Consider the following 26,917-nt stretch of genomic DNA (forward strand, 5'->3'; position numbering starts at 1 on the left):
TGTGTGTGTGTGTGTGTGTGTGTGTGTGTGTGTGTGTGTGTATGTGTGTGTGTGCGTGCGCCCGTTTTCACCTCCATGTCTTCTTTCACTTGCTCCTGCTGGTCCCTCAGCTCTCCAAATGCATCAATGATCAATCCTAGAATTTCACAGTGCACAGATGGTGTCAACACCTGTCTTACTTAACTTTCTTCCTTACCACTGCACCGCAATCACCTAGAAACCATAAAGGCATGTGTCAATTGAGCGTTTTTTTTGCAAAAATTGCTGCAGCTAGGGCGTAATGTTTCTCAGATCTCCACCTTTTTTGTGCGGACACTTTACAAGCTTGTTCTGGCTGTGTCTTAGATAATTCATTCAGCACAACCACATGTAGTCCACTGTGGACGCAGTGTACTCACCAGTGTAGTGTGCGAATTTGTGTGTGAGTAGTTGGCCTTTGTGCGCTCACAGGAAATGATGGTTGCACCATGTGACCACGATTGTCACTCGCCAAAAAATGTTGAAATATCATTTTAATCTGACATTAACACTTCATGCAACATGAAAATCGTTGCCATCTGCACTGAGGACTTGCCCTCCTCCCTCGCCAGCCATTTGAAAAAGTTAGTGGCTCTTCTTCCCCTGGTACATAACCAAGGTGGCGACCGTTCAGGGTGAGAAGTGTCCAGAATTTCACACTCAACTTTTTGTCCATGTTATCACACTTCTTCAGCGTGAATGCACTTGTCCATTCAGTATAGCAGGTGTGAGTATATGGAAGTACGGGAGCATCTGTCTGTCGTGCACCATGTGATATGTTAAACCAAAACTATCAAAGCAACGACAGACAAACCTGAACATTAAATGTGTTTGTTGAGTGCTGCGCATTTGTAAGCTTGTTGTCAGCTGTCAGAATCTGTAGTGTCAAGCGGATCCTTACAAAGTATGAGGACAGTTTGTGCTTTTGGTGACAAAACAATGTCAAACAGTCACAAAAAGCAAAGGGGCGATGCTAGTCTGTCATACAGTGGCGAAGGTGATATTGTTGTTTCAGCGCTTTTCTTCATGAAAACTTCTCCCGCTCTCCTCCAGTGATTTGCACAGGAAAACATTAAATGGAAACACCATCTTCTGTTCTATCCAGTTGTGCTTTGTCACACTAATGATCACAATTCTAGATGTAGATATGAAACAAAGTATATTACATGTAACATTAGAATAGTGTCCAGAGTAGGAAAAAAAACACTGGTATAATCAATAGCATTCCATGTAGTTCTTCTAGGGTCATTGAGCATACTGGTCTACGGGCACTGCTGCTCTTGCTTTGACAAGTCAAACTGTCTGCTGTGCTGTGAAGATGGCAGCGATAAGACAGACAAGTTGTTTTAAAGATCCTCTTGAAACGCGTTTGAAGATGTATAAAATATTACCCTGCTTTGAACGTCAATCAGTCGAATCTCAGCCATGAACTTATAATAAATGGAATCAGAGGCCCAACAAACATTAAGTAGCCGAGAGTCCAATTACTTTTGAACCCCCCAAAAATGTATGCACAGTGTATTTAAAGAGCTGCATCTCCCACACACCTCTGTCCATGTTGAGGTCAACAGCCTCGAATTACAGCTGAGACTCGGCTCTTTAATCCATTCATTTATTTCAAACTGAGTGTGCTGTAGTGCTGAGCCTGAAACGTGTAACTGAACTATATATAAACTTACAAATTTGTCTCGCTACTAAAATAAGACAATGCAAAAACATTTGGAAAAAATGTTCATTCTGTCTGTTGCTAGGTTTTCACCAGTTATTGTTAACTGCTACCATTACTAGATGGTGCCACATCATATGTTTAGGGCGCAAGGCCCCATAATAAGAAATAAACATTACTTCATTGCTGAAAAGAATATCAAAACAATATTTAGAATCAATAATAATACTCATGCATTTATTGGAAAAAAAAGAGTCAGGCCACAGACACAAACCTCTCTGTGTATGTATGGGAAACGTTCATATACTTCCTTGTAATTTGTCTGGCAGGTTCTTGCTGGTGGTCTGTGTGTGTGTGTGTGTGTGTGTGTGTGTTTCTCACCCTGGATGATAGCCAGGAGGATTACGATGACAAAGAAGAAGAAGGTGATGTCGAAGATGATGCGATAGATCTCGTACTCGTCGCCTGCTGGGTCTTCAATCTGGTCACCGATCCCCCCGCCTGCTCTCACACCGACATACATGTGAAACATGTAGCACTGAGAGAGAGGGCAAGAGACACGCAGGAAGGACGGGTTGATTAAATCCAGATCCAGATTAAATCCGTAAATCAGTTAAATCCTTGAGGCAAAATTGTGATATTGGGCATCTGACTTGATTTGAAATTAACTTCAGAAAAAAATAAAGCTGTTTGGCAGCTGTTTTTACAGTTATTTTTATTTATTACACACTGACATTAACATTGAAAATGCTTTTTTCTCTCTCTCCATATGTACACAAAGAGCAGATGGGACAGTTGGGGCGGCTGTGGCTCAGGAGTTGGAGCAGGTGGTCCACTAATCGGGGGGTCCTGGGCAAGACTCTGAATCCCTGACGGCCGTGCCAGCAGCGTATGATTAAATGCTTGACTAGTAGACAAAGCGATAAATAAACAAACGCTGTGTGAATGCGTGAATGTCAACTATGCTGTAAATCGCTTTCAATTCAATTCAATTCAATTCAATTTTATTTGTATAGTGCCAAATCACAGAATACATTATCTCAAAGCCAAGGTCAAGGCCACAATATTACAGAGAAACCCAAAATGAGCAAGCACTTGGCAACCATGGAGGAAAAAAACTCCCTTTTAACAGCATGACATTTCTATACATGCAGTCCATTTATCATTTAAAGATCCCTTCCATTCACGTTTAGGATTCTAGACTAATCTGCCATGCCTAATATTTTGTTTAACACTGTTTACCCCCAGAAAAGTAATAAAATTAAATTTAAAAAAAACCTAGGTGCTAGGTTGGCAGGTGGAAGAATGTGCGCAGCAAGATGGCTAGCGGCAACATCGGCGAGATTCCGCCATAAACCCTTCACGAACTGCTAATGCTAACGCTAGCTGTCTGCTGACACACCTGCCGTCCTCTCGTGGATGCGCTTCCTCTGCGTGCACTGGAAGTTTCCGGTTTCTTTGCCTACATTTGCATATTCAACAGCGATTGGTTTTCTGTATTTGTGACGTACTTAATATAGCTTGACCAGGCTTCGTTTGAATTTCAAATTGCAGAGAAGTGTACAGACATCTCCTACTCCAGGAGAGGAACGTGAAATCACCTCTATAGGGACAAGATTTGCTCAGATACAAGTCCCAATAGTCAATGTCAGACATTTCAGAGGACAGAAACAGTAGAAAAACACTTTTTTGAGTGGAGGGGGACTTTATAATAATCAACCAAAATTGAGCAAAAATCTACAAAAACAGCTCAAACACAGGAGGAGTCAGACTCAGTTGAAAAACTGGGAAGAAAAAAAGAGAGGGACAAAGACTTTTGGATGTTAAACGGTAAGCTGTAGATTGAGTGAAAAAAATAAGAGAAGAGAGGAGAGAGTACTTCCTGTACACCAGGGGTTGGAAACCTCCAGCTTCTGGACCATACACTGTATAACCTGAGAGACATTTCATCATTACAGCTGGAAAACCTGAACAGGATGAATTTTAGGACAAACACTTATTAAAGGGGAAGTAAGCGATCCTAAAGCAATTCACTTTTTGTAAAAATCAGCGAATATTTCCTTACCGTCCGCTGGCTGTCGCTTCTGTGAGCGCCAAAAAAAAACAGGGTTTTCGGCGCTGCCCTGGCTCTGTAAATAAATGGTGCTGGCCGCACCACACAACTTAAGAGACATGCTAGCGGGGGGCGCTTTAACTTACAGATCGGGCTCCAATACCCGAGGTGGCAAGGGTTCGCAGCCCGGCCAGACCAGTAGAAACACAACAACAACAATGAGAGGGACAAGCTTTCTCCAAAATCGCTTACTGCCCCTTCAATGTGCTGAAGCTGAGTTTGGGTCCAACAAGCAGCTTTCAAATCCTGACGATGAACAATGTTACAAGGGGGGTTTTGTGGTGTGCAAGCAGATAGCTAAGAATTTTAAATCATTTTAAGGAGCCTTGTTGCTGCTGTGGAGCTGCTGGAGGCAGGCAAAGTCAAATTGTTCCAAAGAGTCAGTTTGGCTCAATGAACTGTAGAAGAGCGGATTAATGATATGGAACAAGGCGTTGAAAAAGCAGTGGAAGATATAGCTAAAAACATTATTAGTAGCATCATCATTATCATCATCATCACCATCATCAGACACCTTGTGAAAAGAGAAGCTGTTCCAGCCATCTCATCAGACGTGAGAGAAATGTGTTATGAAATGAAATATGGTATAGGTCTGTGAAGGATGTAAGAAGAATGGAAATGGGCCCCGACAGGAGCAAGGTTCCCCGCCGCTGCTGCAGACCAGGCGGAGCTGCCACCTCTGGCCCCTTAATAGGAAACAGAAGAACTCTATGGAATGCTATGGGTGGCTGACTACAGAGGATTAGAGTGTGTGTGTCCTGAAATTTCCGGGTGACAGAAGGCGCCCCCTCCTCTTCCCAGTCCCAGAAAACACAACGTAGAGCCCTTATATAGTATTTCTTCCAGATGCCTTGGCATCAGGGAATAGCATCATCACAGCTGCAATTCATTCTGTCTTTACCTGAGTCCTCCCTCCATCACTGATAACATGTGGACTTATATGTCACATGGTTACACTTCCTACCTGGTAATGCAAGTTAACATGCATTATAACCTTTGTGCAACTGTAAAAGGATATACCACAAACATTTAAAAAGCAGGTCTTTTAACCAGGATGATTCCTAATAGTATCTTATGCTGCATTCTCTAGTTAACCTGCTTGAAACATGTTTCCCGACTTGCCATTATCTCTTTGTGGAGCGACATACTATAGAAATAAAAGAGAGAATATTAAAAAAGCCTCAGGTTGAGAGCATGAACTTCATCGTTGCTGTCATGTCTACTGCTGATACTCCTGCAAAACTAACAGATGCCTGAAAAAGAACGGACAAAAAAAAAAAGACCATGTAATCTTGCAGCAGCTCAGCTGGACCGTAGACAAAGCCTGAGGGTGAACACTGTCAGACAAAAAGCTCTGACCCACGACTTTCAGTCCATAAATGGAGCTGGACCCTGTTTACTGACGTGCTCCACAGGATACTTCCTACTTTGAGACAGGGTTTACTGACATTATCAGCGAGAATAACGAGAGAGTCCCTGCTCGGAGCAAAGAGGCTGAATCGCTGAAACGTTTTGGTCATGGTCTTCATGTGTAAAACTCCACCACGTTAGATGACAAGGGTACCTTTTCAATCTTCAAATCCTTTTCATTAAAAAAGTTCATCAGAGATAAACATTTCTGAGAACAGGTCGCGACACTACCTTCCTCGACAGGACTGCTGCCCAGCTCCGTACATCTCAATGTGGGAACACCCACCGCCAACGTGAAGTTTCTCCTGCCTTTTCCCATAACAAAAAAAAACACGTCCGGTATGTTGTGTGTTTGCATCAGCGGTGCTGAAACCAACACATCCATCGTACTCACTGTCAGCATGTCGTCACACTTCATGTCGGGCAGTTCTCCATCTTCGCCCTTGTTGTAGAACTTCCTGAAGAAGTTGAAGGCAACTACTGTGTACAGGTACACGACCACTGCTAACAGGCCAACTGTTAACACCAGCTGGAAGACAGAAGCAGAGACAAGGCTGCTGTGATGCACAACAGAGTCTGATAATAATTATTACTTATTAATGCTAACACAATATTCATCACTCTGATGGGGAAAATGACATATGGCTTTATGTTAATTATATGTCAATGTGCTTGTTGAAAACCACTTGTGCATCTGGTGACTGACTGTATCTGCACTAATTGTTCTGCCTATTAACTTGTTAGGGCCCAAGCGCCGACCAGCAGGACGCTGGCGAAGGCCCTCTAGTATTTGTAAGGATTATTATTTATGATTTATTTTTCTTAACAGAAGCATTATACAAGATTTAATTCAGTGATTTGCTGAAGAAACTTCGGCAGCAGTTATACGTTCTGGTCATCTTACGTCTCTGCTTGTCTTTTTGTCTTATGAGAATCTTTGTCCTCGTGTTCACTCCAACTCCAGGCAGTTATCCACTGTCTTTGACTCAGTGTCTTCAGTCTGTCCTCTCTACCATACAGGTCTGATTGATGGAGAGATGCTGAGATAGTCATCCCTCCAGCAGGTCCTCAAGCTCTGCAGAGGACTGAAGTTCTGCTGGAGAGACTGTTGGGTTCTTGGTCAACTTACGGACCAAGGCCATTCTTGTCCAGTTACTCAGTTTATCTGGACAGTCAACTCTAGTAAGAGTCTTACTCCATTTGACAGTTAATGTTCTCCTGGGAACACCCCGCTTTAGAAAAAGGTTTTATACCTTTGTCTTGATCCAAACCTCAAGAGAGCGCACAGAAGAAGTGCGAGTGCGAGGAGAAGAGTCGAAGCTGAGAGCAGGAAATCTGTGCGAGCAGCAACATAATCGAAGAACGAGCAACAATATATTTGCGCACAAGCGTACAGTTTGAGCAGAAGCAGAATAAATGTGAATGCAGGAAGTAACAATTTGAGCACAAGAAGGAGCTATTTGAGTGCGAGGGCAGATTTTGAAGGAAAGAATGACAAATCTGAACGTGAAGTCACTAAGTAATGCGCACCAACCGACAGACCATGCTCTTGAATAAAGATAGTAAAATAACTCCATAAATATGTCTCCTTTAAAGCAAAAAGACGCAAATGATCACAGCAAAGGGTGAATAGTTTAGTTAATGAATTAAAAAATAATAATTTGGCAATTTGTGTAAATTGAAATCTACAGCCCAATAAAGTGACAGCATCAGTACACAGTGTAGTTGTTTACCTGTTTGCCATTGTGTGTGACTGAGGACAGGATGGTGCGCAGTGTCTTAAAACCCATGGCGATGTCGAGCAGATGGGCAGCAAAGAAAAAGTTGTTATAGTGACCAAGGATGGACATGGTCATATACCAGGCCAGGTACAGGAAGGACTGCAGGAAAGGAAGGGGGGGGGGGATTAGAAGAAATGAAAGAAGGCAACATAATTCCTCTGGTACAGAGGCAAAAGATGTGAACTTGTACTTTAAAGAATTTAAATCATCAAGATGATTTGGAGAAATCAAATAAATTTTGAGAAAAACAAAAACATAAATAGCATATTTTATCCATGATTGCTGCACAATTTCAATTTAAAAATAAAACCATGAAAATAAAAAAAATATGTCATTAGCATGTGAACTCTGAGGTGATTATGACTGATTGCGTTTACGGATGCTTACATTGTCTGTGAATACAACCCCCAGTTTCCAGATCTGGTACTTGACATCAATGGAGTTCAGCCTGTTAGCAGGAGAGAGCCAGAGAGGATTACAAAGGATGATCATGTGTAAGCCCCCTTTTTCTTTGCCCTGAGTTTGACCTCAAAGGCAGAGCTTACTCTCAGGGTGAAAAAAAAGAATCCTGCTTGTACAATTCAATCAACTCCCATTCTCAAACTAGATTTGTGATTGGCTTGTGGGCCTCCTCCATATGTGCAGTAGATAATGCATCATTTCATTGTGTCTGGATGAATTGTCCAAATGCTGTGTGGGTACTTGTCTGAACAACATTAAACATTTCTGCCTTTTTCGCCTATAGAAGTATTTTTTTTCTTTTGTGAGTCTGGCCTCCTCCGTATAAGACAAACTCTAGTCAGCCCATCACAGAATTACATTACAAACCTTACTGCACCTGCCCTCAGTGTAAAGTGATGTACACACACAGACTCACACAGCAGCCAGTGAGCTGTCTTTCCGGGGCTTTCTCTTTTTGTGCGCATCACTGAAGTCCAGCGCGGCCTTGTCCATTCCCAGCAGCTCACTGATGCGGTCATGGCCGTAAAACTCCCCATATTTATCCATCACCTGAGGAGAAGGAAGCATGTCTTGATGAAACGCTATTAAGCAGTGCAAGGTTTTAATGAAGCATTTTTTTTAAATCAAACTACGGCTACAAAAGGACAGATGATAAGGTGATGAGCTTTTTCGAGCACTGGACAGCACAGAAAAAAGCTGTCCAGTACTTTCGCTGTCTACCATTTTCACTGATGCCAGCCTCACTGTCCCTGTGTAGTCGTAGTTTAATACCCCCCCCCCCCCCCCCCCCCCCCCCTCCAGAAAAAAACAGACAACATCTAAAGATTTGAAAGAGTCGCAAACCAAACTGGAAGCATGCTGAAGAACCATACCCTTGAAAAATAAAATACTGTTTGAGTTTTTTTTAAGAAAACCTGGACAGCACAGCCTAAACTGATAATATAAAAGTCACTCAGTGGCTCATCACTAAAAAGAGAGAGAGAGATGTGTTTGTGTGTGTGTGTGTGTGTGTGTGTGTGTATGAGAGAGAGAGAGGGAGAGAGTGACTATGTGGTGCACAGCTCCCACTGTCACGAGTATGTACACTACAGGACACTGTACTGATGTGTGTGGTGAACAGTTGTTTTGTAATTTGATGTTACTGATTAGAGACAAGAACATTAATAACATTTCTCCAAGAGTGTGAATCAAACCACTGTCTAAAACTGTCGTATGGCTTCTACAGTCCAAAACAAATCTCTATATGGTATATTATAATGAATGAATATATTATGGATCTTCAGAAAACCTAAACTCACTGTGGCTAAAACTCAAACCCTTGCTGTTCCGAGCTAAAATGGCTCGATGAATAAACTCCATGGCTATGTTGCATATGGTGAGTGACAGTGACACCTACCTTCCTCTTCACAAACTTATCCCAGTAGTTGTTGGGGAATGATCTGGAAGTCACAGGATAAGAGCCTCGTGAGTGACATTATCTCTATAGGTGAATTTCGAAAATTGCTTTAGCTAATCGCTTACTGCCCACTTTACTCTCATGTACACACAAATCTCACAGAGACACAGAGGGTGTACTCACTGTGTGTTGATGACCAGTCTGTCCCACTGTCCCTTGATATCGTCTTCAGACGGCTGTTCTGTGATGTAAAGGCCGTCAAATTCCAGCTTCCTGGCCACCTCCTTCTCACGCTTAAAGATCACCAGTGGCACCTACAGCGCCCGCACACACACACACACACGCACACACACACACACACACACGTGACAATTGATTGAAACAGACTCCAGTATTTGTTTCAATCATCTCTGCTGTATATCAACAGTAGGTATCCTGCCTTCAGACAGTAGTATCCAATGATGCAGAAGAAGGAGATGACAGTGTGCAGGATGGCCAGGATGCGTAGCATGGGCTCCATGTATCCGGTGCTCTCCTCCAGGACAAAACGGACTGTGACAGGCTTGCGGGGCTCCCCAGTCTCATCCTTCATCTCCATTGCTTCCTCACCCAGTGGATTCCACTGAATACTACTATCTGGTTGGCTGCTGGTGTACGCCACTTCCCTCTCCTCAACCACAGATGAGGATGTGGACACCTGGTAGTAGGGAGAATTCATTGGGTTTGAAAGAACAAAAAACATTACGGTCCACATATTGGCTAGATATGATGAAAGCAACGCGTGCGCAATGCTGGAGTTTGTGCCACCTTTGTAAAAACCTCCCACCTGTTTCTTGAGCCTCACAGAGATGGGTTCATTCATTTTAAGAAGCCCCTCCCCCAAGCTTTGCAATAGGCAGCAAGTTTTTTTGAATTTCATGTTTGTTATGACATTGTCCTGGAGATGCTCATTGTTACTACTTTAAAACTGTTTGTCCTTATTGTTTTGTATGTTTTGTGTATTACAATGCATTCATTTGCACAACCATTATTTGAAGAGCAACAACCACTGTAGCTGTAAGTCACAAATTAAAGGTGCACATTATGATGTTTGGGGGGGGGGGGGTGGATCTGGATCTTCAGCAGGAAAATGTTCCTCCCTGACAGTATCTGTGTGCTGTTTGCTGCTGAGCAGGTAATGGACGGTGTTTTTTTTTTGTTTTTTTTTACAATACAAGGGCTACAAGACTTTTCGGAATGTTCTTGGAAGGTCTGTGAAGAACGATTTTTTTCCAACTCTTACCAACAGCAAAAACAATCTCTGGCATACTGTAGCATTACCTTATAGAATAAGAGGATGAAGTTGATTGCAAAGGCAACAAAGAGAGCCAACATCCTCATGTTGTAGAAGTTCCTGGCAAAGTAGTTCTGCAGGGGGACAGAAAGAGGAGCAACTAAGGTGTTTCCCAGCTACAGAAAGAGCCCTCAATTTCACACATCCAACTCCTAATATAATCACATGCTTTAAAACTGTGCTGTTCACATATGTATGCATTAACATGACTGTCCACGCTGTATGTAAGCAGCATTTGTTTAAACTCCTTCAATACAAAGTTGGAGTGGAAAAAACACTGAGTAGACAGAGAGAGTTCATGGCGGTGGGAAAAGTACAGAAAAAGAGTATCTTGTACCAGCAGTTTCCTCTGGTAGGCTATGATCTTCTTCAAGAATGCAGACTCCTGCAGATCTGGTTCATCAGACCTCGACGAGTGATGCCTTCGTACTTTTGGCTTCATCTTCTCATCCTTCTGTTGTTTCTCCTTTTCATCGACATGTCCAGCCCTAAAGGAACAACACAACACAGCTAACAATACAGTACCGCTTGTCTGTGCCGTCACTCATTTATTTCATTTAGGTTATCACACCAGGTTGCTACTGTACAGTACAAACCGCTACTGCTCTCAAACCTCCTACATAGATTAACACACCAAGTAAATATTTTTAATATAACAAATAAACTATTTATTGGCGCATTTATTCATGAATAAAAACATGAGATCAAACAATTAATGATAAACTACTGCAATGTTGGTCTTGGTTGTAAGGACATGTATGTAGTACAAATGTCAACATCATCATGTGACCTAAGTAGGACCTTCATCTATTGATGAAAATGTGACTCAAAGTAAAAAAAAAAAAGGGAAAGAAAAAAGATTTGTTTTTTTTCTCTTGTTGCTTCCAATTCAACAAATACTATTCATGCTAAATAATGTAATGTGTTGTTTTCAGAGGAAATAAATGCAATTTAAATGCCTAAGTCACCCCTAGCACATTAGGTGAAGGGTAGGCCCTCCAATGAGGGGCCAGAGACAGTCAAACATCCTTTAATATAAATACTGGAACTCTTCAGGGAGGCTAACCCAACTTCTGTCATATTTTACTTGTACTGATAATGATAACTGTGGCTATTGGCATTTATATGACTATGTAGTGTAAGGTCTTCACTGTCCATGCACACTGTCTTGTTGTAGCTCCCAGATATCATAACATGTGTACATACACTGATGGTTTCTCAGGTTCGCATTCATCCTCCGGTGTTGCTTCCTTCTCCTCTGAGGAAGAACCCTTAGACTGATATAGAAAACAACATGAGACAAACAAGTCAGTTTGTGAGAGGAGGATTTTAGCTGTGCTAACTTCATGGCAACCCCCCGCGACCCTTAAATGGATAAAGCGGTAGACGATGAATGAATGAATGAATGAACTTCATGGCATTTAGGCCCTGAAAACCTGTCGCCTCCTTGAACCAGTCAGGATCAGCACTGAGTGACCCTGAGTCACAATCTGGAGACAACTGGTGGGCTGTTAAGTTACTGTCAGTCAAATCTTATCAAGCCACATGCACGCAAAGAGAGATGATCAGATTGCGTAGATTAATATTTGAAAATTAAACCTTTAATAAAAAATAAGTGTTTTCACCTTAGTCTTTAAAATTGTTGATGATTTAGTCATGACCATGTGTCACTATCACTATGGTGCACATTACAATCCTACACATTATAATGTATAAAGATGGTTAGGGTTTCGGAAAAGATCACCTTCATGTTTTGAGGACAGTAACTTTGACTCCATAGATTCACTGTGACTAACAACTTTACTCCACATCCACATCTACTAAGCTACATATGGGAACTGGTCTTTATTTATCTTCATAGATGAAATTGGAGTGTGTGAGGAGGTCATATCCTGCTCTAGCATTAAGTTTTTAAACCAAGGGAATACTAAAAAGAAACAATTATTAAAGCAAATATTATTTCATGGTAACACTTTATGTACCAATTATAGACTGTATATAAAGATGATTGACATGACAGCTCCCAAAAGTGATGCCAAGACATCTCGATTCTTCCCTGAGGGTTGGCTGCATATTTGTTCACACTCAAAATTTTGAGATGCTTGTATTGGCGGAACTCTGACTTTGGCGCCATCATTGGGTCACATTTGAATTTGTCCGACGCTTTGGTTTATAATTGGTTACAAATGTTAGCAGGCTGACATTGACTATTATCTCTCTGAGTTGTTTCTCTTAGCTTATCTAGTCCTAAATGACATGAAGCAGAATATCACTGTTTTTTAGATATGTCCACACGACAGACTGTAGACTGTGTAAAAAGAAAACTGAGAAGAAAGAGAGCAATAAGGAAAAGAAAGAAAAGTTTAAAACAACAATTTTTTCTTTTTACCTGATGCCTTCGCCTGAGTTCAGGTGGGGGTGCTGTGGGTGGGGTTGGTGGGTTTGGGGAGGGAACCGGGGAGTTAAGCAGTTCAGTCAGACTGGCGTTGGGGTTATGGGGGGTAATCTTGTACTGCCCCCCCTCCCTTCTTAGATCCAGACCAAAAATGTCTGACAGCAGCTCCGTCTCACTGGTGTTGACTGCCAGGTCAGCCAGGTCCTCCTTTGGGGAGCTGCGGTCAGACGGTCTCTTCTCTCTGTCCTCCCCTTCACCCCGCACCTCGTCCTGGGTGGGGTCAGGCATGTTGGCCAATAGCTCTGACACCTGGGGACGATGGCAGTGTAGGTGTGAAGAACAGCTCTTAGTGTATTTAGTTTGTTTCATGACACTGCTCTATTGTTTTTAAATCATGAACAATAACCTTTATGGTCTTGGCCCCCTCCACCAGACTGCCGCCCATGAAGGTGTTGTAGAAGATTCGGCAAAATCCTCGGGCCACACTGAACGCCACATGGAGTAGGCCCAGCAACACTGACCAGTATAGGGACACCAGGGTGGTCACCATGTCCTTCACCGTCATGCTCTTTATCTTCTTCATCTGCTTCTTCAGGCTCTTCATGGACAGCACCTGAAAACAGAGATAAAGTTTCAATGAAACACAGATGTAACATCAACAGTCCCCAAACAGGCGGAAATCTACCACAACACTGCGGATCCCTGGTGAACCTCTATGTGCACTGAACCAACCACAGAGGACCTCAGGCCTGCTAGCTCACTAATGATTGGCTAAAGGGTTCTGCGAATGTTTATGATTTGTCATTATAGTGAGTGATAATTGTAACACACACGCATTGCCATAGTCTGGTACCCCTAGGTTCATTTTCGATTCCCAAGAGGGGTCACCAATGAACGCACACCAAAATTCCTCCGGACGCAATTGGATAGACCTTGAACTAGTGAGAGCAACAAATCATGTAACTGTCACAGTCCTCATCTCCATACTGGCTCCAGTAATTTCCCACTCCAGCTTCGACCCTGCATCACACGGACCTCCCTGCCTCGTCTCTGCCCCGGTAAGCGTCTCTGCCGTTTGTCCCCGACCCCCAGCTTTGTCTGAGTGGTGCCGGATTCCTGTCTGCCTGCCTGCTCTTCTGTCTGGTATTTGCTACAAGCTGCCTTTAGCCTGTTTTTCCCTGCCAACCTGCTGGTTTGCTGTTATAAAGGACATTACCAACTCTCCCCGTGGTGTACTGCTCTTGGGTTCAGTCTCCACCTGTTACAGTTACGTCTGTTGAGTGACGTGAATTTTTTTTTAATGTTGGGTACTATAAGTCAAATGCTCGTTCATCAGCGGTAGCCTTGGTCGCTTCTCTCCGGTCCCAGGCTACACACTGACAGCAATCCTACTGGCCTGTCAGTAGGAGACTAGTGTGCTGTGTGATCGGTGGCACTTTTCATTGGGCTCCACTAGAAACCAAGATGTTCCATTTAGCAAACTCTAATGATAAAAACAAATCACTGTGTGTGAACAATTCACATCCATGTGCCATGATGTGGTAGATCCGCACAGTCTAACAAAAGCGTATCAGGTGAACTGCTGTCTAATTCAGAAGCCTGATCTTCTGTCTTGAAAGATGTGATAGATTCAGCACATTTCAGAGGAAGAGTAACAAGTTGTATTTTAGTAGTTTTTTTTTTCTGAGAATGAGATGAGAAGAAATATCTTAGTTTCCTCTGCATTTATCCACCCAGGAATTTTGTCTCTGACAGATGCAGAACACTCAGATTTCTCTCACCCTCTGGAAAAAAAAAGAAGTTTATCCCTTCCCTTTAAAACACTCCCACACCCTAGTGACTGCTGCTGCGTTTGGAGGGAGGGGCAGGGGCTCTCACCTTTATCAGTAGCATGACGTTGTATCGCAGTGCTACCAGAGCCATGCAGACAGTGGTAACAGAGAAGAAGCCCATCTCAGGATTCTCCTCATCCGGCTTCTCCCGCTCACTCTCCTCCTTCACCGCTGAGCGCTCACCAGCGTCAGACATCTGGGCAGCCAGCTGCATCTCAAAGATGGTGTCCTCACAGAAATTCACAAACAGCTCCATCTTCTCCTTCTCGCCTCCCTCGTTCACTACATCAAAGATGAACTGACGCTTGGATTCTTTGACCTGGGTAGAGGGGAAAAGAGTTAGAACAGGGAGCCGCGAGGCGATCTGCTGTGACCAAGGAACACTTCAACCAAATCAAGTTGTGTCTCTGTGAAGTGACAAAAAACTCAAAAACGTCACAATCTTTACCTGAGGTTTCTCCCACTGCGTTCGACTGGACTCGCTGATCTCAAAGTAGACGCGCTCGATGCGCTTAGCGCTGCCCATGATCTCGATCCGGCCAAGGTAGGGTTGGAAGTAGTTGAGGACGCTCTCTGCCAACTCCAAGAAGGTCTGCAGCCGGGTGTCATGAGGCATGTGCTCCGACAGGTTGGTCAGCAAAACCGCCACATTGAAGCCGATATCCTTGAGAATCAGAGTTTATGAATGATTCAAGTCACTACGTAAGTTTAACTCAACATCTGTGCGATGAATGAGGAGGACGCCATAAGGAATTTCTCAAAATATCACGAAATTCTCTCAGAATCAAAAGGAAATTTCTCAGGTCTACATCTCCGGGGTCTGTAATCATGGCCAGCGACAGCCACGCCACGAATGACTTTAGACACTTTAAAATACTTTGACACAATGCAGGAAATATTGAGGCAGTTTCCAAGCATAATGTTGTGATTCAAATGAGTAAAACGTTGAAAAAGTATCAACTCAAGAGTTTGTGGTATTCTCTTTTCAATGTGCTCACAGTCTAATCTCATCTTAACCTAACTCATTTATGTTCCTCCAAAGCAAGAAAAAACAAACTGAGCTGGCTACTCTTGACTGAGCTGATAATTCCATCAAATTACCAGTTCTATTCTGATGTTTATTACTCCTTTATCCAGTCAAACAAATTGAAAGGCAGAAGAAAAGAGAAGACAGAGAAGAGGGATTTCCTTCTAAACTCCTTGTGAGATTGAACAACTCTCTAAAAATAGATTTTAATAAAAGATTCTAATCATTCGGATGGGCTTACATTTGGACTTTGCTTAAGGCCCTTTTTTTTAGCCTCTTTAAACATCTGTAAACATCAAGCAATTTACCTTGGCTGGCTCATGAAAGCGCTCCACGAATTCTTCATAATCCAAGAGTTCGTTCTCATCAGTCTCAGCACAGGAGAGCAGGAACTCCGTCTCAGACTGGGTGTAGTGTTTGTGGCTCTCCATGGCCTTGTGGAAGTCCCTCTTGGAGATGACACCTGTCAAAGAATTTCTACATTGTCAACTTTTTGTCACAGTTTGTCTCTGGGCTCTCCATCCACCTGACCTGTCCATTGCGTTCGTACCCTGTTTCCCTTCAGTGCAAGTCACCTGACGTTATTTCATAATAATGTCTGAGGAATGTTGATGTTCTAATGGTCTAATGTTTTCCCTCTGTCATTATGCCTTTGTATTTCCTAAATGACATTACCCCCTGAGGTTGTTAGCCTCCGCAGAGTCCATGTTGCCGATGCCTATCAGCTCAACTGTGTTCTAATGACTTAACCACTTGAACATCAAGCATCAATCAAGTGTGCATGACTTAACATGTCATAACCATAGACTGTATATAACGATGGAAACCATGACAACTCCCAAAAGTGAAATCAAAACATGTTGGTGGCTGGTTTCAGTATAGGTCATACTGTAACCATGCCTCCTCCATGTTGGCAGTTTGGACATGGGCCGAAATCTCAAGGATGGTTTCTGTCAATTTAGGTGGTTTAAGTGTTCCCGTTTCTGATGCTATAAAATCCGGTTCATGAGTTGAGACTGACTCAAGATTGGTCGAGCATGCGTATCTGCGGTACCTTGACACAGCTTACCTCCACAATCAATACTGCACAAACTCTGGCTCCAAGTGACATTTCCAGCGCATGATGGAAGGGCCAGTATGCGGGATATTTTGGCTACACTTTTGTACAGTGGGAGGAAGCAGACACACTTCATCTATCTTTTTATACAGTCATTGGTCATAACCACGAGCTTACGAGTTCGATACAGTATGAAGGCAGCCCTCTGCTCACAGTCATTGTCAGTATGTGTCCTCGTTGTTCTTTTGAGTTTCTGGACTTCGCTCTCTGATCCTCCCCCGTTTCACTCTGGTTCATGCGCCAACCTGTTCTCCTGTTTACCAGCCTGTAAGTTTGATGTCCCACTATTGAATCACTTGACTGTTTTCGCCTCGGTGCGTGACAGCTCAAAATGCCTGTAACTCTCTGTACAGTCTAATGACGGATGACTCTTCAATGACAAATGTGACGAAAGAAAATGTTCTGAGAGCCTTGCCTTTTCCGTCAGGGTCGTACTCCTTGAAGGCATCTGAGGACGTCAGATCTTTGAGTTTGAGGAACATGTCAAAGAACTTGAGGATCATCTCCACATTGTTGGAGGACTCCACCAACATGTCCACCATCTGCTTTCCAATAGTTCCATTCACCACATTACCTGATCAAACAAAAAAACATGTTTGTCGTGAAATCACCTGAAACCATAGCACAAACATTACACATTTTAACCATCCGCAGAAGATAAAGCCTTTGTCTGATATTGTGAGCGCTCTCTGTGATAAGTGCCACCTGTTTGCCTATGACCGGGGCAGACTGAGTGAGCATTGTCCTGTTTTAGCTTCATATTTTTCTCACCTCTTCAGCTGCAACTGTGTATTTTGACTGGCAAGCTACCCGCTAAAAATCTACAATTACCACACTCATATCCTCAGCTGCACATATGCTGTACTCTACCTCATATGAATAAATCTACACCCTCATCTTAAAGGAGACATATTATGCTCATATTCAGGTTCATAATTCAAATTTGCCGGCCTACTGATGAGGCGTTTCAGGAGTTTCAGGAGCAGTGTTTCCTGTTGGGGAAAGGAGTTCCCTTTACCGTGGACTTTTTAACTTTGCAGACATATTACATTCACAAAAGAACAACTAATATAAAACACGAGAAGAAAGGTAAAAACTGAAATAGCATAATTTGTCTCCTTTAATGCATCCAAATTAATCATTTACAGCCAGCGTGTGGCTAGAACAATGTACAGAAAATGTCTACACTGATGATTGAAATATTTGTAGGGTCACACTGACATCTACTGAGACAGAATCAACACTTTTCAGTTTAACTGTGCTTAAGACCTTGTGTCTCTGTCGATGATGAACGCTTTAATGCTCTTGAACACAAACCTACCCTCCAGCATAGACAGCAGCATGACCACCATGTCTTTCTGCAGGTCCATCAGTTCCTTCAGTAACTCAATCTGACTGGAGTCCTTAGGTGAAGAGAGACACTCACAATTTAGCAAATCTTCATTTTCTGTCAATAGTGAGTATCTCTGCTGCCACTCACTGGAAGCATTTCAGGAATGAGTTAATAGTAATCCATTTGCTTTCAGATAGTTGACAGTGGCATGAAATATGGGGAGACACACTTCTTAGCTCACCTGAGACAGTTTCATCTGCATATGAGCGAAGACATGGAGAAAACCAACCACAGCATCCCACAAACGGCTATGGGCCAAACTCTGCTGGTTGCCAGTGCATGGACCCTTTAAACATCAAATCATAAGAGGGTCAATCATGTCGATTTTACTGAGCAGGAGTTTAGATGACATGACCCAAGGAAGAGCGCAATGAATTCTGGCTGAGGTATGTGCTCTACATAAAATGACTTCAGCAGTGATAACTACCTGGATGTATTCAGTCAGTGTATTGAAAACCTGCTTGGCCACGTTTATCGCCTTTGAGAAATTCCTCTGACCCTGCTCGTCAATAACATCTTTGCCAGAATAATACCAGTAGAAATCACTGATCGACTCCTGGAGGAGAGAGAAGGAGAGGATAACAAAGGGGGGGACAGAGAAGGAAATGAAAAGAGGATCAGAATGAGACAGATTTACAATTAGATAAAAAAAAATGAAAAAACTGATGATTAGCAGCAGTAGTAAATACAATAGGAAAAGCAGAAGAATGGGAATTTGGAACGTGCTGATTAAGAAATCTATAAATCTGAGATACGCAACGACCGCAAAAGGAAAAAAAAGACACATTAAAACAATTTTTGAATGAACATGACCTTAAGTTTTTTTGAAATATCTTTTATCTGCAGTCATGGTAGTTCCATCTCTTTACAGTGGTCTTCCACTGTGCACACATGATATGAATCCTTCTGACTTGTGGGACTTTTCAGAACAGACTGTACGATTGTCAGAAGAAGGAACTCACCTGGACTCTGAGCAGGTAGTCAACAGTAGAGATGATGATGTTGACTGTCGTGTTGTTCCCTGTTTGCGTCCTTAAGTAGTTCTGGAAATCTGAAACAGGATACCACAGAATTCTGGCAATTTCCTGCTTGTAAAAATGTGTTCAAATAAAAACTGTTGTGGCCAAATATAGAAAAGCTTGCATAAATTCACAGGTTTCATCTTCTGAGTAAATCTCTTGGTTATTTAGGACATGGAAAAAACACGTGTTTTTTGACTTTGATACTGACGATCATTACCACCGCCAAGGAGGGTATGTTTTCACCCCAGTCCATTTTCGTTTGTCAGCAGGATTTCACCAAAAACTACCCAACAGATTTCGATGAAACTTGGTGGAGGGATGGGACATGTGCCATTACCTCTTTGGCGCGGATCGGGAAAGAGGGGCAGATCCATTTTTTTAGCTTTTTTGCACTTTCTTAAACATATAAGATTTTCAATGCTGTTTTTTTTTTAACATTTTCCAGGTTATTTCCAAACAGAATAATTAATCAGGCATATTTAGGAGACTGATATCTTTGAGTGTGTGCAATTTGGCGAAGCTTGATTGAATTTAAGGAGACTGGTGGACCTTGGCAGAGGTATGTGTACCGATGATAGTTTCTTTCTCCTGACGGGCCAACCCGATAACAAGTATGGATAAAGCTATCCGAGCGGTTCCTCGATTGAATCAGTCAGTCCCAAAGAACACGCACAAGCTCACACACCTGAGTTGTGTCCTTCACAGAGCAGCTGCAGGAAGCGGAAAAGGTCGCAGGTGAACTCATCGTCCTGCATGACCTTCTCACCTGGCCAGAGAGAAGAAACACACACACACACACATGCACACACACACACACACAAACACACACGCGTACACAGCAAGACACACATGCAGACACACATATGCACAAGCACATACATGGGCACACACAAGACCCCGAGCATGTGCAAACACGCAGACACACACGTTCATATGAACAGACACACATACACATAAAAAAGTCAGAACAGAGAAGACAAAAAGCAAACAACAAACAGGAAAGAGACAGAAAGACAAGAAGATGGAGAGTGAAGAACTGTTCAAAGATGCAGCTAATGTGACAAAATCCCCAGTGTTTTCAGTGAAACCATTCTTATCTGACACAATTCTCAGACACACGCACGCACGCACGCACGCACGCACACACACGCACACACACACACACACACACACACACACACACACACACACACTTGGATGAGCAGTGGGCAGCCACAGCACTTGGTGGTGGACTGAAGTGCACTGGTCTTTAAACTGCAGCATTTTACAGTCAGGACTGGACTTGGGCTCATGTTTTGCTATTCAAAGCGGTCTTTACATGGTTGGAGATAAGATGCATTGGTTTGCGGTCCCATTGTGATTCTGCACAGATTAGAAATACCTTGAGGAAGTCGAGGGCAGCTGCTCTGACTGTGCTAAAATGCTGCTTTGTACCATGCAAAAGGAAAAGGTCAGAAAGAGATGAGACACTACACAACGACTCAGTACAATAACGACATGAACATGAACAGAATACACCCAGAAAATATGACGACAAAGTGGACAGGGCTAGAGGAAGGGGGAAAATCTGTGGGTCTGAAACAAGACTGAAAGTGCAGTTTTTCTTTTTCTTAATGCAGGCTAACGTTTCTTATCTACAGCTCAGTCCACCACAATGTGCCAAGTTTGCCGTCACTTATCACTTATGCCCGTAATGACAGAATATGTGATATATAACTTCTGCAGATGACCACAAAAAAAAGTGATCTCGCTGCATCTGCTGAAATAACTGTGCAATCAGTCAAATCACGGCTACAAAGACAGAAAAGGGTTGAGAACAGATTTGATAACAATGACAGTGCCGTCTATAGGACTGTTGCATTCAATCCACACTGTGAGCAGGGAGCACCGAGCCGCTCAGCCAGAGAGTGCTGAGGGGGCCTCTAGCCGTCCTGTCACCCTGACATGGTAGGAGCGGTTTAGATGACAGATACAGGGTTTACGCTTCTTTGTCAGTGTAATTGAAAAGCTGTGGGGCGTGTAGCATTTTTTTTCTAGTCCATCGTAAACTTTTATCTGCAGCGATATACAGAACACAAAACTATGACTACAACTAAATCATGATGCCGTACTGGGGTGAAAAGAAGACAAAACACAAAATCATAGACGAGGACAGGTTATTCAAATGAGGTTTTGTCATGAAGGTACATGAAGTACACTGTGTACAAAAAAAACACAGCTCAGGGAGGAGGGAAGGAGAAAATGATCAGTTCACCCTCCTCCTCTCACAGAGGAGACACGCTTAAGAGGAACAGATGAAAATAGTAGGGCTGCAATTTCTTTTTCTTTGGAAGAGTTTCTTTTCTGATAAACCTACAGAAAGAGATCGGTTGGATTAAGCAGTAAAAAACTTTTTTTCCTAACTCTGCATTGTCGTTTTTAGTGTGTTAGAGCTCAATTAAGAAGCATGTCCTTTAACTTTCTGCCCTCATTAGCTAACTTGTCAGCATGCATTAACAAACCTGCAGTACGTATCTGAGATTAAGGTCAGTTAGGAAATCAAGGTAGGTCTGATGCATTTTGCTGCAAAATTCTACAAAGACCGCAAACTTCAGATAAAGTGCAAACAAAACTGAAGGCCCCAGTGTTTGTTTTTTTGACAATATGAAATAATGATCTCTTAAAATAGAAAATGGTTTAGTCTAGTCTCCAACTGGTGATTCTCCTTCTGTTTTGCATTGTGTTTGCTCTCCACCACCTTCTGAGGGAAATATCTTGCTCTGTGGCGGCCACATGTCTCACTGTGTTCACCGGCTTCTGTCTGAGGACAGTGGCTTTTTACATGGAGAGGGCAGAGAGTGAAACTAAGTTCGGAGCTGAGTGAACCTGCAGACTCTGTACTAATTTCATGAGTGGTTGTCACCACAAGATGCACATTTCACTCTACACAGACGTTTGATCCATTGTTATTCTAGATTCTAGATTCTCCAGCTTGATCTACCTTTGGTTTGGTTTGTATTCATTGCAGCCCTAACATGGTGAGTCAAAAACAAGGCAAAGGTCGTGGCAGAGACCACAAATGGGACTGTACACTACACAACAGCAAACAACCAGCACAATAACCATCTCCATTACTCGGACAAAAACAACCAGCTGACTTTAGGTGGACCACGTGACTGAGAGGGCATGGGTGGAGGATGAGGATAGGGGAAGGTAAATACTCTGAATTGGTAAGTGCCAGATACTGTGCAAATCCTGAGAGGGAGGCATAGATGGCAGGTTGTGGTGGTAAACAGCTCACAGCTACACCTTTTGTTTCTGCCTGGTCTGTGGTATGTTCCAGAACAAGTCCTCACTGTATCATCATCACTTGAGTACTTTAACAAAGAATGACATGAAACATTGTATACCAAAACTCAGAGGTGGACTAAGACTTTTGACCATTATAAAAATACCCAATTACAAATCCAACCAGAGTGTGACTTGTAATTGTTCTCCACTCAAGAAAACCCCCAAACCAAACCAAAACAACCAAGGAAAGAAAGAAAGAAAAAGAAAAACTGATTGGAATGGTGAGGGTAAGGCAGAGAAAGTAGCTACAAGCACAGAGCTGGTAAGACGAAGTTTGAAGGTCTACACTCAGGACCTGGACAGAACTGACACGACAACTAACCAACCGTAGTGTAAGAGTAAAAGATAGAGAGGGAGACCAACCAACACACAAGAAGATGGCAGAAGGCATAATTACCACGCTCATGAGTGATGACTGAGGAAGGGAGGATAGTGCAGTAAACCAAAATGAGAAAGGAAAACAGGGGGAAGAAAGAAAGAACGGAAGAAAGAAAGAAAGAAAGAAAGAGAGAAAGTAAGAAACAAAGAAAACGATTACATATAGGGAAAAGAGCTGTAAAAATTCCGAATTTAGTTGTTTGGTGAATAACAGAAAAGGTGTAGAGCTGACTAAAAGTAAAAAAAATAACCACTGAGATGTTGTGCTTTATTATTCACTTTCTTTGTTTGACTGTGAATGTTCATCAATGTGGAACCTGCTTTGTTACTAAGGTTTTACATATATATATATATATATATATATATATAGTTATTTTTACAATGAGGAGGGTGTGAAAAGTAGGGCTCCGTAGAAAAGAACATCATCAGATGAAGATGATTAGTTGAGTTATTGCTACAATGGGTGCAGTCATGATTAATAACAGAAGGTCAGTTTTAGTAATTGCTGGTTTAAGAAGAGTTGCTACTCCTTTCTGGACACACAGGGATAGAAATCACCTATTTATGAAAAACAAAGTTAGAAAAAACCCCCGCTGCAGGTGAATAAACACCTCACTGAGAACAACGTTACGAGCATTTACTGTTGTCAGCAATAATATCGTGCCAAGTGTTATTTCTTCCACTCACAGTCACACTTACATTTGTTTTTCGAGCATGAAACGAAAACATATGACTGCCTTTTATGTAATAGCAAGAACAATATTTAAGGTAGTTATATAGCTTTTCAAATGACTCGGACATTAGCCGTCTCTCTAACGTTACGTTACCATACTGCTCCCATCCTCTCTTACACTTGCATTACCTCGGCCCAGTTTTTAAGCGTTGTCAAAATGATGCATTGGGTGAAGTGAGGATCAGTGGGTAACCCGAACCCTAACCCTTAAATCAACAGTTACCCATAGCCTAAAACAGGAGATAAAGCAAGATATATTAATGAACTTATGTCCCGTTCATTTTCTTTGGTGACTTGTCCATAATCAACCACTACACAGGTTATAAAACTTAACAGTGAGCCGGGTACAAATAATCTGGACTGTCAACATACCGCGTAAGACACGGTTGTTTTTTTGTTTTTTTAAAATTAAACTTTTACATTGTTATTTTTAAATCATAGGTCATCATAATTAGTATTTAGGTTATTATCATATGTGACCAATCAGTTATTAGGTCTTACGTCATTAGGTAAGTCTTTCTGTCTACACACTGAACACAGCTTTACCAAAACAGCCCATGTGACCAAAGCATGATTGATCCCATGAGTGTTTGGTGCTGTGCCAACTTTAGCAACATCTTGGTTTATGTTGAGAGCAGATGGCAGTCGTTGTTAGGGTTTAGAAAAGATCACCTTCATGATTCGAGGAAGGTAACTTTGATTGTTTGTGGGAGACCAAGGGTCACCTGATTTTACATTCTACTCCCAACGATTCACTGTGACCTCCAGTAATAACATCACTCCACATCCACCTCTGCTCGGCTAAAAATGGGAAAGACTCTTCATATATGTGTAAATGTGTGAGGAGGTCATATACTGCACCAGAACAACCATTCTAAACCAGAAATTACTGAAAACAAAGTGATGCACCTATTATAACAAAATAACAATGTATGTACCAACCATAGACTGTATATAAAAATGGATGACATGACAGCTCCCAAAAGTGAAGCCAAAACCTCTCCGTTGCCCCGCGGTGGCTGGCTGCATTATAGGTCATAAGCCCTGCCCCCTTCATGTTATGAAGGGGGCAGGGCATTGTTATATTCATGTTATGAAGGGGGCAGTATATAACATGTCCCATGTATATGGGACATGTTATATAATTTATTGCAAAGATGGTTTCTGTCATGTTAGTGAGTTCTTATCACATTGATATATGTTGATATATATAGTATAATATGGCAGCATCCGGCATATTTTGGCTTAATTTTTTTTCCATTTTCCATTTCAGTGGGTGAAAGTGGATATGCATCTTCCATATCAATATACAGTCATTGGTACAAACAGCCCCCTAATTGTTATTAGCTAAAATTTCAAAAATGATTAATAAATCTTAAAATCTACTTCTACAAAACAGTAAAACAAATAATTACTATTAAGTTGTAATGTCGCAGTGTTGTAGACTGTAGCAGAATCTAAAACACGACAGTGAACATTTGTTACAAATCTACACACACAGAAGATGTAACAGGCAAATCATGAGTACATACACTTGTACAGCAGGAATCATACTTGATAATATGTCTGACCAGCGGGTAGTACTGCATTAGCACCTGATTCAAATTGAAATAAAAAGGCCGAACCAAAGTGATGACAGGATAAATGGGACAAAGCAAAATCAAGAATGATGAGAACCTTTATGTAATAAGAATATGATCTAAGATGTGTACACCACAGGGTATATTTGTCCGACATTCTACAAGATTGTGAGTCCTGAAGACCACTCCAGATCTTTTCCTGGGATATCCTGACGTCTTGAATTCCTTAAAATCTACAACCACAGGTCCCAGCGGCAAAGGCCTCTGGATTATTATACATAAGTGTAAATGCACCATGCTGAGGTCAATTAAAGTGACATTGAAGAATTTTAGCTGCACCTGAAGAAGAAACGCAGGTCTGGCTTTTTCTGAATAATGTAGGCACTTCCTCTTTTATTAACATTTATTTCTGTTGCTATAAAATTAAATCTACAAGGTGTGAAAATAGTAAAGCTTACCTGATCCCTCCTCGGTCACCATTCCCAATCCTTCTGCTTTGTTCTGCCTCTCAAATGCATTTAGATCCAGAACACTGAGACACAGACAGGTGTTAAACAAAATCCTGTTACGGTATATGTTCTTTAACAGTCACTGGGCACCTTTTCTGTTCAGGACTATACAGCAGTGGTGTGCCGTCAGGGCAAAAAGGACAAGCAGTTGGTGATATGTAAGTGGAAGCAATATCTCTCCTTACATCTGATGTCAGAACAGCATTGTCCCATAGAGGATCTGGTGTTGCAACCACTTTGTAATTCATTGCCAAATTGTGGTAGCAGCATTGTCTTTATAAGCTAGCTTGACTACCAGACGATTTTACATCATTTTCGTGGGTGTGACCTTAGACTATGTATAAAGATGGACGAAATCCCCAAAAAGTGAAGCCAAATCATCTTGATCGCCCCCTGGTGGCTGGCTGCAGAATATGTCATAAACCCTGCCTCCTCCATGTTAGTGCATGGGGCATGGACCAAAATGAACAAAAAGAACAGGTAAAATTTTATTTTGGTTTTGGTTTCTGTCATTTTAGGTAGTTGTCATCACACTGATGTGTGCTCAAGTGAAAGTTTGGTTTTAATTAGTTACTTGATGCTTTTAAATTGGGGGGAAATGTTATGATTGACAGCCGGGACTGACATGAGATTGGTCGACTGCGTGTATCTCCTCGATACCGCCACTCATCGTTTTCCACTGTGCAGACTCTGGCTCCAAATGAAGTCAAAAGCCCAAGATGGCAGCACCCGTATCAGAGATATTTTAGTTTGAATTTTTGTACGATGGGAGGAAAATGACTGAAGCAGAAAATTAGTATAAAGCACTGCAACTGTGAACTAGTGTAGCAGTGTATGTGCAGTTCAGGCTGTTTGTCAGTAAATAAATGTGACAAGACTTGTCACATTTATTATACATACATTATAAGACAAACCCCCTACTCTCACTGCTCTCATGTGCCCTGGCAGCAGAATTGTTCTCTTATACTCTGGTCCACCATCAACAACTGCTGTCAACTATAGCTATGACAACAGGATGGTAAGTTACAGTGTAATTCACTCATTCACTCATCGCTGCAACCTTTTACCCCACAGGATAGAAGGACTAATGTGGCATTCTGTGTGACTAACTGTCACACTGCTCTGCCTCACGTCTGTCAGTAACATTGCATTCGATGCCCTGGTCCACATCACAATGATTCATATTTATTGAATTTACAATTTGGATAGTTTAGTAAATAGCGAGTCATGCATAGACATGGTGCTTTGCTTTTAAACCCATCTTTGTCGAGAGTAACATCTGAACACTGCCCAAGTCTTCATTTAAATGTAAAAACTTGACAAATGTCCAAATTCTGGGGAAGTGCTGTGATTATTCAGACTAAATTTGAAATAAGGAGCGTAAGTCCTTATTTCAAATCAAGCTATCAAAGGCAAAATTTA

At 42.0% G+C, this 26,917-nt stretch overlaps 1 protein-coding gene across 6 annotated transcripts in view; it reads right to left on the reverse strand.

The window, feature by feature from the left end:
• The window catches only part of ryr2a (ryanodine receptor 2a (cardiac)), a 149,690-nt gene that overhangs the window by 6,489 nt on the left and 116,284 nt on the right, over nt 1-26,917 (reverse strand). For 4 of the 6 annotated variants that reach the window (XM_047327633.1, XM_035612945.2, XM_047327631.1 and 1 more), the window contains 25 exons: nt 25,445-25,518; nt 22,693-22,710; nt 19,651-19,731; nt 18,906-18,994; nt 18,371-18,499; nt 18,125-18,229; nt 17,872-17,953; nt 16,966-17,124; nt 15,742-15,896; nt 14,855-15,070; nt 14,453-14,725; nt 12,981-13,187; nt 12,569-12,883; nt 11,386-11,456; nt 10,517-10,667; nt 10,167-10,253; nt 9,286-9,543; nt 9,030-9,160; nt 8,847-8,889; nt 7,866-7,999; nt 7,376-7,436; nt 6,941-7,087; nt 5,602-5,736; nt 2,066-2,222; nt 72-136 (listed from right to left, as the gene is read on the reverse strand). In XM_047327633.1, coding sequence (XP_047183589.1) covers nt 72-136; nt 2,066-2,222; nt 5,602-5,736; nt 6,941-7,087; nt 7,376-7,436; nt 7,866-7,999; nt 8,847-8,889; nt 9,030-9,160; nt 9,286-9,543; nt 10,167-10,253; nt 10,517-10,667; nt 11,386-11,456; nt 12,569-12,883; nt 12,981-13,187; nt 14,453-14,725; nt 14,855-15,070; nt 15,742-15,896; nt 16,966-17,124; nt 17,872-17,953; nt 18,125-18,229; nt 18,371-18,499; nt 18,906-18,994; nt 19,651-19,731; nt 22,693-22,710; nt 25,445-25,518 — 3,343 coding nt within the window. The remainder of the gene's footprint in view (nt 1-71; nt 137-2,065; nt 2,223-5,601; nt 5,737-6,940; nt 7,088-7,375; nt 7,437-7,865; nt 8,000-8,846; nt 8,890-9,029; nt 9,161-9,285; nt 9,544-10,166; nt 10,254-10,516; nt 10,668-11,385; nt 11,457-12,568; nt 12,884-12,980; nt 13,188-14,452; nt 14,726-14,854; nt 15,071-15,741; nt 15,897-16,965; nt 17,125-17,871; nt 17,954-18,124; nt 18,230-18,370; nt 18,500-18,905; nt 18,995-19,650; nt 19,732-22,692; nt 22,711-25,444; nt 25,519-26,917) is intronic. The other 2 variants (XM_047327634.1, XM_047327632.1) reach the window with 1 other exon arrangement.

Source organism: Scophthalmus maximus, chromosome 16, assembly GCF_022379125.1.
Source record: "Scophthalmus maximus strain ysfricsl-2021 chromosome 16, ASM2237912v1, whole genome shotgun sequence".
Lineage (NCBI taxonomy): Eukaryota > Metazoa > Chordata > Actinopteri > Pleuronectiformes > Scophthalmidae > Scophthalmus > Scophthalmus maximus.